Genomic DNA, 10,198 nt, shown 5'->3' with positions numbered 1-10,198 from the left:
ATGTGTACATGTGTTTAAGTAGCCTGTCGGTCTGTCAATCTACATCGTCTGACTTTTGTCCATTTTATGTATAAATACTCTTAACAATGAAACATTAACGCAATGCACAATGGGCACTACGGGGTCAACGCCTGAGAGTGGTGGTCTTCGGCGTAGCCCACAAGCGCGTTAATGACCCAAATGTGGAATCACCGCGGTCCCCTGAAATTTGTGTGCAAAAAAATGCAGTGCTCGTCTTCCCTGGCAAATGAAAAATGAAGGAAAAGGGGTATGTCAATCATTTCTACGTCACTCGAGCAATGTGGGCGTGAGGCAAAAAGCATCGCCGCCCTAGCTTAATGGGGTGCACCGTTTCTCGCCTCTTCGCCTCACTGTCCGCGCGCGTAAAAAGGGGAAAGCGAGAGAAACCGTTGCTGCTGCTTGGACGTTGCGGCAATGTCTGATGTGCAGAATTTACTTCCGCCTTTCCGTCCAGTTATTTAAGATGTGCACACTCAAATGGTTTTACTGAACGTAGGATGGGATTAACTTTGACCGGCAGATACGTCTCACTGTTTCTTGCAGTGCAATTAGGTGAGTCGGACTACACATTTTTCTACATTTTTGAAAAAAGCACTGCATGCTTTAGTGTTTTGTCCAAATCGATCAGTAATTCAGCATTCTGTGGATTATAAACGAATAACATCAATGCATATTACAGAGAATGTTTTAATAATAGAAAAACGGGACTACCGAAATGTGTTGTCACGTGAACCAGGACGAAATTAATTAGGCATTCATAGAAATCGCAAATTGTGTTTTTTCATTTTAAAAACTTTTAACTGTGTAAAATGTCAAAATTAAACAAATAACTTGCGTCCTGTATCAGGTGAAAAAAATACGGGCACTCGCGAAAGCCTTTGAAATATAGTGAGCGTGGTATTATATCAGTCTGTTAACCAAAGAATATTTTTATATTAAATATGTTCAATGAGTAGCCTACCCCATTGTTTGGCTACATCGGTTCGTGCGAAGGTTTTATTTGAACGGACAAGGTCACGAATAAACAGTTGCCCGCACAACAGTGCAGCCATATCTAGAAACATTGCATAACATTACAGCTAGGTAGTACAGTGGCAACCGTGTCTTAATAAGTCGACAGCAGCAGGCATGGGTGATATAAATATTTCACGCCGCATCAGTGCGTGCCATTGGGGAGAAATATTCCACCTGAATCTGCACTGACTTATTTTAATTCGGGCTAAACGCTCACATGCCGAGCAGGTCAAAAATACTTGCAGAATCCACGCCGAACACTATGCTATGTTTTTGTACACATAAACTCACCATTGCAGTGTAGCCTATTAAAGAAATTAAGAAAATTAACAACTACCTCAACGGATACGGCTGGTGTCACGAATTGTGCTTACCATCATCGTGAACGTTGTAACCTATAACCATTTTATTTGTAAAATGTCTAACTAAACAATACATTGATATTCACACGTTTAACAATCGAATTCTTTTTTTTTTTTTTTTATAACATTTAAAAATTTGTTACCATGAGGTATTGGTAAAATTGCTGACTCCAAGAACATGACCATTTTTTATAGGCTAATGGTTTATATACTGTAATGTATAATTCCGTTTTTTAGGGCAGAGAGGCTAGAGGCAAATAATTTAATCAAATCATCAATTACAAACAATGAAAAATTTCTCCACACTATTTTGCTTAACTGATTTATTGCATACAACCTTGTTCTACTGCATTATACCCTCAAACTGCAACATTTATATCCAATCACACCATTATAAACTTCGGGGTATTAACCTACACTTTTACAATTTATTAATTTAGCCTGCTATTGGCCAAAACGACATACAAAAGTACATTTATTACGTCTAATTGAGGGAGAAGTGTTAACATTTGTTTTATGGCATTAAATGTGCTTAATAGCCTGCAGTTTTCTATTTGCCAAATCCTATTTTAAAACAGTTTGTATCACACACGACGTTAGCTATACATTTATTGAGATATATATTTATATTGAGGTTGGCTACCAACACAATATGGGAACGATGGGAAATTGTTCCTCGGTTATTGCACAAATACTGTGAGAAGTGTAATATTTAGTTTATGGTTAAGTATTGCATTACTTCGTCTCTGTGTGCCCTTTCTATTGATCTGCTATAGGTTATGCAACAGCCGTCTTCCCACAGTGGAAATGGCTTGCATTGGTTTAAAGCGTATATGACGGAGGGATGGTTCGGGCATAGTACGCACAGCATACTCCCTGCAGCAGTAGTGGATCTCGTCCCCTCGCCCCCCCTCCCTCCCTCCCTCCAACTCCCCACCTCCACCCCCACCCACAAAAATATCAACCTGGCCGGCCATGGAGGCGTTATTGTTTTAATTGCACATGTAGCCTACCTGTATCAACCATGTGCTATTGGGACTGACCTTTTTACAAACAGAGCCGTCCTCATAAATATCTAATGACTGCAAAGCATATATATATATATATATATATATATATATATATATATATATATATATAAATATATATATATATATATATATAATGTCAGAACATTAATGGGAGAGCAGATACCAGAGATCATTTGAACGGACAAAAATGCAAACGAAGGCTGTTTATGACATCACTTCCTTCGGAATAAAACAAATCGGTAGTATACAGTGCAATTTGTACACGATACACTAGGCTAACTTGCATTATGATCTATCTCATCCTATGTATCGTGTATACTCTAAATTATAGGCTACACAGGGGTTGCTGAAAATAGATAAAACGGCCAACATTTCTTTAATTGTACCCATCTTCAAAGGTGACGGATTACTAGCACAAACACATAACCAACCAGGAATGAAAGGGTTTACGAATATGTAGTCCCACAAGAAAATAGCGAGAACATCGTTAGTGGCTTCCAGTAAAGATAGTAAAATTTTGCAATGGTTTGAAAAAGACACTTCGATGAAACATGGTTCGTGAAATCAAGGTTAGTAATGTTCCATCATATTTTGGCTCAGAATGTATATATGTTCGCAATATGGAGGTAGTAAGTGCATAGCGCTGGTATGCAAAAGGCAGTTCGTAGCATCCGATACGCAACGGGAATGCGGAGGTCTGTGGGAAGTAAAATACGCTGGTTTCTTTCCTTGAGTATTTTATCAATTGAGCCTATTTTAATGCAAAATACTGTCAGTTTAGATGATTGTCAGATTCAAACTGGCCGACAGTTAGATTTGAGGAATTTCGAAATAGCCCACTATAAATTACAGGTAGATTATAAATTATCCAAAAGGTCGAACATTTATATAATCTATCTATTGGAACATAATAATAATAATAATAATAATAATAATAATAATAATAATAATAATAATATTCCTGCTAAACAGTTGTACTGGTCAGTCGTGCCGAAGCGCATTCTCTATCTCACAACTGCCTCTATTAGGCTAGTACTGACGAGGATAAACAAGAGGCAAGCGGCTCCACTGTCTGACCACTGTCACTCAAGCGGAGAGCTCGTAGGATTGTTACAATTTGATCAATTGGCTATCTCGTGCTCAACGAACCCTGTGCGCCCGCAGGGGGAAAACCCGTACCTCCTGTCCCCGCGTTACAACGCGTAAAAATAGCTCGGCCAAGATTAAAGAGATAACCTTTACGGCGCCTCCGCTTGGAACCCACTCTTATTTGTCATCTGTGTATATGTAAGAATTTGAACACCTCCCCCAAAACTGAACCTTGTCGTTTTAGGCTACTATATGCAGTCAATGGCCTCCCTATGCCGCGCGTGCACGCAGGCAGTCGTGTACGCACACACACACACACACACACACAAACAAACACACGGGCACGCGCGCGCAAAAAAGCAAATGTACACAGTACACAAACACACACACACACACATACACACACACTTCAAATTGATTCATAAGCCTTTCCTGTGTATTCCTGAATCTTGAATATTAAGCATAAAGACCACGCCCACCCAGCCCACCCATCTCCACTCACAACCTCAGCAGCACAAAGAAATACATCTTCCATCCTACTTCACAAGCATTACCTCAGGTTCCATTGTGGCTTCAACCAATTTGATAGCGCACGATATGTCACGCACCATAACGCGCCATCATATTCTTTTGCGTGCAAATAACTCGGACAGGTTATTAATCAAAAGAATGTGCTATATTAAAATAATAATAATTTTAGCACATCTGTTCATATTTAACGAAACGTTAAATATGAGAAAATAGATGCGTACACAATTTTAACTGGACATAATATCATTAATATGCAATTATAGCACGCAAGAACGATGAGATATTATACCGATAATAATCACATATAGCCTACTCCTAGTCGTTATACATGCAGTGCAATTGGTCATGGATATAGCCAGAGTAGCCATGGCTAATACACATAATTCAATTATATGTAATTCATGCTTTTCTTCTCTAATTTCAGCGTATCTGCTGCAGGCAGTGGGAGCAACAGGGAGATGTAATATCATATTTAAAGGTTTCTCAGACTGCCTGCTCAGACTGGGAGAAAACATGGTGAACTACCCAAAGGAACTGGACGAAAGAGACAGCCTACAGACCATCTGTTCGTAAGTTGAAATTTTACCCTCTAGAATAGCCTACGTTCTGGGGGGGGGGGGGGGGGGGTTACACCGTGACCCAGTTAACACAGGCTGAGATTGGAAGACAGATGGCATGAGAAGAGACCTCCCTCATTAATTCTTAAGCGCCCTTACGAAAACCACCAGCAAGCGTGCGTTACGGCACAGTGCTCCTGTTCAGATCACATTCACTAATAGGAATGGAATATAGCCACTTCCATCGGATCGGATTTGTGTGCATTTTGTGTTATGCTAGTTCGGAGCACTTTTGGGGAGGGGTGGCATTTGGTCACTATGAGTGCCCCAACATTTAGGAATACGTCAGTAGGCTATTTATATTTTAAATTAGCATCTTTCAATTTAGAAAATGAATAAATATTTGAATATTAATGAAACTGAATTTGGCAATACTGATACGAATACGAATATTTAGTTGGATGCAGAGCTCCCATCTTTTCATCCTGGAAAATGGAAGATAGTCCAATGGGTGCTAAAAATGGATTGCCCAATACTCGCCCATGTAGGCTATTGTGGTTAAAAATAAATTCGGATGCATTTCATTTTGAATGTGTGCGAGTGAATGTAATGTAATGTAAATGAATGTAAATGGTGCAAACCCAGGACAGACTGCCATAGAGTTAAACACCGCGGGTCAGGTGCGTCTCTCCAGTGTCTCGTCGCTTCTTCAGTGCAGAGGAGGGGAGGGGGGAGCCTTGATTTCCCACGGGGAGACGCGATTACAGCGGAAAGGTCCCCCTGGCATGTCTATATTTCATTATTTATTACAAATGTATGAACTCAGCGTAGTTTTACCAGATCAGCCAAAGGGTGGATGGGACAGAATTCCTTCAAGTGAACCACCAAAGTGTGCATACTGTTTTGGGTTATTTTCATCCAGTAGCCTACATTTACGAAGTAGCTACTTGCAAATAAAATGTCCCGAAGGATATTCAATACATTCGTAGTGTTTGTACATTATTACATCGAGATGTGTTCATGACATATTAGATAATAGGAATACAATGAAGGAGAATAACAAAATAGTTTTGACAAAATCAACAAAAATATAGCAAAAAAAAGGCAACACACAATAGTGAGTAATGGTTGAACAAGCAGATATGCTATGCTCCATATGTATCCATATATAGGCCTACAATTTTAATAGAACTGGATTTATGAAACTCCACTCAGATTTTTTTTATTTGCAGATACTGGAATGACTTCAACGTTTGCGCCAAAACCGCGCTCGCGGACTGCCCGGAGGAAGCAACGGATCTATGGGTAAAACTCCAAAAAGAATCCCGAAAACTGGAGTTCCGTGGCAGCTTGTTTGAACTGTGCGGAGGAGAGAACGGGGCCCCCCGACCCACTGTGCCGATCGGCGTCACGATGCTTCTGGCGGCACTTTCCGCGCTAGTGACATGGCTTGCTTTTTAAGAAAAAAAGAAAAGAAAAAAACGAAATAAAAAAAAACGACGATGATGACTACCAACATAATAATGAAAATAAATACATCGGTCGATTTAATACACTTTATTGTAGCTACACCCACATGGATTTATATACTTTTGAAAATCACCCTCATTCAGAAGAGACGTCTTGTTTTTTTTGTTTTGTTTTTTTTTAAATAAATTGGCGGGCAACCCTCTGGGAATACTTCATCGTCGCTTTCAAACCTGACCTGGGGTTCAGCGCTGCTCTTGTTTAGGCTATAAACACTTAGCAGCGTTTAAGTCTGAATTACAAAGTTATGTCTTATTACCATCGTAATCGATTACAGTGCGATTATGCATTCTGCCCAAGAAAGCTAAATTTCCTATTCCATACAGGCCACGCTGCTAATCAGATTCACCTCCCAGAGAATTTAGAATCATTTTTATCATTTTGTGAAGTAGCACGCATGGCAGTCAAACAGTGTTTGAATTGTTAATTTAGCCTAATTACAAAGTAATTAACTTCAGGCAGTTCATCCCAGGTTGGCTTCCTCATGACTTTAATTTAGAACTTTTTTTTTCCGATTTGCCAAATTTGTCATGCCAAGTCAAGTTGGAGCAAGTCGTGGTGGATTGCATTGTGGTGTCTATTTCCTGCTCAGACTCACCCATCACTTTCCGATCAACAAAAGAGGAAATACAAATTAAGAAGAAGACTCAGGAACGGTTGGAGTCCTGCAGAGAACGGAGAGAAACACGGTGACACTGGGGCAACCATGGAACCAAACTATGGCAACAGGATATCTATGGAAGCCAATGCCGTCGCCCAATATCTCCAGAAAGAACCAAGAATACATTTTGACTGTTGCCGCAGCGCTCCACAGTGTGTTTCCGTCATTAAGATAGAATGTCGTCACATAGGTTACATAGAGGAAAAAAATAATAAAAGAAACGTACTGTATCACCGAAACATGATGGCTGAAAAAAAAAAAAAAAAAAGTTGGATGAAGTGAAATTTGCTAGCTTTATTTGATGTTGCCAAGGCATAGATCACGTTTCACAGCCTTTACAAGTATATGTATTTTGTTTGATTGTTTATGGGGATGTTACTTATAATACCTGAATATTCCAAAACCATAGATAGCCTGCGGGGAACCGTATGGCAAGATGTATATCAGATGATTTAAAGAAAGAGTGATAACTAAACCCAAGAGATTTAAAAATTCAAGATTGCTACAAATTATTTAAATATATATTAAATAAACCATTTACTGTTTGAAACAATTGTGTGGTGTTCTTTAAAAAACATAATGCATTATTTAGCCTACTCTTGAGTCCATGATAAAGTGGTTTTAAGGAAATACCAATTTTTGCATTATAACTGGTCGTATGAAGCTCAGCCCCCACTCTTACTGTAGGCTGTGGGTTTAATATTTTAAATGATTTTAATTATTGTAATTATTTAAAGGGTAATATTGTAATTATTCTAAGGCTTATGTGTGACCAATGCTTTTTGTTAGCAACCAACGACAGTCGTGCATGAATTTCTTGCAACACTGCCAATTTAATGTCATTGTATTTTAGCAAATAATTATAATAATAAAAAATAAAATAAAATAATAATAATAATAATAATAATAATAATAATAATAATAATAATATTAATAATAATAATAAAAAGCGGGGGATAAGGAATTTAGCAATGACAAAGCAAAAATTCGGCGCAATTTATGTTTTCGGAGCTGACAGTAGTTTCATAATTAATAAGGCACCCCTGGACGAATGGCATTAAGTTGCTTCCTATCGATTTGGCACCGGGTGTAACCCCTGCCTTGGCCTATTTTTAGCACAGATGGCGCATTTTGTCAGGCTAGATTAAAGGGGAAAAAACACCAGCTATTGCTGAATCACTATGGGAATATTTAATAGAGTGTTAATTGTAAATGAGCAAAAATTGCTAAGAAAAAGGCCAACAATCTTATTTGCGTGTAAAAACCAAATAGGGCCTAATAATAACATTTAAGTAGACAGAAAGCTACCGAGAGTAGCGTATACACGTTTTTGAATTTGCCACAAATAGCTTAATTATTCCACATTTTTTCATTTATTGTATTAATGTAGGCAAAATATAGCATAGCTCTACAAATAAAAAATGTCCACAAAGGCTATACGCACCTCAATCTAGGTAATTTTTATATCTTAAAGGTTGAGGAATGAACTGTGAACCAATCAATATTTCTTATATAGGCCTATCATATATAATTATATTTTATATATAATTGCAGCTTTCATCAAAATTGCGTTGCACAATGGAAATAAACACACTAGCCTATAAATATGTACATTTACCAAAAGTTTTTATTAATTGACGGCCAAGTTCTGCTCAGAAATAGGACATAAATGAAAAATAGGTGTAATGTTCACTTCACAATGCTAATTTTAGTAACTTTTAGCAATCATTCAATCATTAGGTCACTACACTAAAATGATGTGGTTAGTTAATAACGTTTTACTACAGTCCTTTAATACGAGTAAACACGAGCTTTAAGAAAGAATGAGTGTGACGTTAATCAATCAGCATTGTGAATGACAGGCTATGATGGGCAACAGTTCACACACTTCTCCACATGTGATCGCAATTTATTTAACCTATTTAAATGGTTAGTTTCCAATGCAAATAGCCAAAACATTCTTTCAACGCAATTGTTCTGTACGGAATGAATGAAACGGAAATGTTTTGGCACGTAAAAATAGTGGTAGTGGTTGGTAGTAATAGTAGGAGCAGTAGGCCGAGTAGTTATAGTATAAAGTAGGACAAGAAAAATACATAGATTTTAAGAAATCATACATAAAAATGAATATTTAAGATTTAAAGTACGGTATTGCTTGCTAATTTTATCTTAAAGGATCGTTTGGTGAACAGATTTGTTTCGCAGAATAAATAAAATCTACTATAAGCTTATATTATAGTAAATTATAAACAGAAATATCGGAAAGACGGATTCACATTATTTTATTTGCCCTACTATAATTAATGCTTCTCTTAATGATTAGACTATCTTTACCTTTTCTAAGGCTACGCCCAAAAGTAGGCTACCAATAACCCAGATTATTGACACTGAAAGGGTCTCTATTTTTAGAAAAATCGTTTAATTGACACAAACATTATTTCATTCTTAGAAGAACACATGCAAAGTCGGGCTATTTTGTAGAGCCCTAAAATGAGATACAATTTCAGTTTTACCTGCTGAGATTAAAATGGCGGTGTGAGAAAATGGGAAACCAATAAAGAAAGGTTAAAGACGCCTTTCGCTTTTAAAGAGCATATGGTCGTCTGGCTTTCCACTTACTTTTTCTGACCTACATTCAGATGCACACCACACCTGCTAATTCTCAGTGAGAGAGCCTCGTGCACAAACGCATCATTTGCCGGCCTGAATTGGCGTTGAGTCATCAGAACTCCCAGACATCAAACCACGATGCCAGGAGCAGATTGGGCGGTCTAAAACACCGCCCAATAGCAAAGTACGCACTGCTTAGATGAGCGACTAAACCGCCTGTTAAAAGGGCCTGCTGGTTTTGACAATAGCAGAGTTTTTCCAATTCCAACCTAGTTGGTACAAACTCAGGTATCAACAAGAAATATGAGAGTATTTTCACAGTCACCGTTTTCCGTGGGTTAGAAATTCTGCTGTACAAAAATAGGGTTTCATTATTATCTCCATGGTAACCAGCACATAAAAGAAAACCAGAGTCATGAACAACATATCCTTGTAACTTTAAATGGGAAACTGATCTTGAAAAATAATATGAACAAATGAGTGACTGAACACATGACCATGAATATGAGCATTAACTTCTCCACACTGAGGTAGAAGCTGATCTCTGAAACCCATGACACACTAAAATAATAATGTTTTTTAATGTTTAAAAATAGGAAGGTAAAAACGCTTTGTACAGGCCCCGATTTTAATAACAGTGAAAGCATTGTTGCCACACTGTCAGAAAGCTTCACTGCTTTGTTTCTCAGACACGAGCTGAAACTGAAGCTGAATCAAAGCACTCACTAGGCATATTTGATTTTAGAAACATCATTCAAGTATTATTAACTTATTTTCAATTATCCTTTCAATTAA

The 10,198-nt window shown here is 37.8% G+C and overlaps 1 protein-coding gene across 1 annotated transcript; it reads left to right on the top strand.

The window, feature by feature from the left end:
• Window positions 1-339: 339 nt before the first annotated feature.
• Window positions 340-7,346, top strand: LOC133137512 (neuritin-like). Its single transcript, XM_061255830.1, has 3 exons — window positions 340-573; window positions 4,473-4,617; window positions 5,838-7,346. Exons 1-3 carry the CDS (start codon window positions 519-521, stop codon window positions 6,064-6,066), a joined length of 429 nt encoding a protein of 142 aa, XP_061111814.1. The 5' UTR covers window positions 340-518; the 3' UTR covers window positions 6,067-7,346.
• Window positions 7,347-10,198: the final 2,852 nt, after the last annotated feature.

This window comes from Conger conger, chromosome 9, assembly GCF_963514075.1.
Source record: "Conger conger chromosome 9, fConCon1.1, whole genome shotgun sequence".
Lineage (NCBI taxonomy): Eukaryota > Metazoa > Chordata > Actinopteri > Anguilliformes > Congridae > Conger > Conger conger.
Note: the sequence above shows the minus strand (reverse complement) of the source record. Positions and strands in the feature narration are given on the sequence as shown.

Excerpts from the sequence above, each read along its gene's own strand:
- LOC133137512 (XM_061255830.1), top strand. The coding sequence starts at position 519 with ATGGGATTAACTTTGACCGGCAGATACGTCTCACTGTTTCTTGCAGTG. Across the intron at positions 574-4,472 it reads GTTTCTTGCAGTGCAATTAG|CGTATCTGCTGCAGGCAGTG; the intron begins GTGAGTCGGACT and ends CTCTAATTTCAG. Across the intron at positions 4,618-5,837 it reads AGCCTACAGACCATCTGTTC|ATACTGGAATGACTTCAACG; the intron begins GTAAGTTGAAAT and ends TTTTATTTGCAG.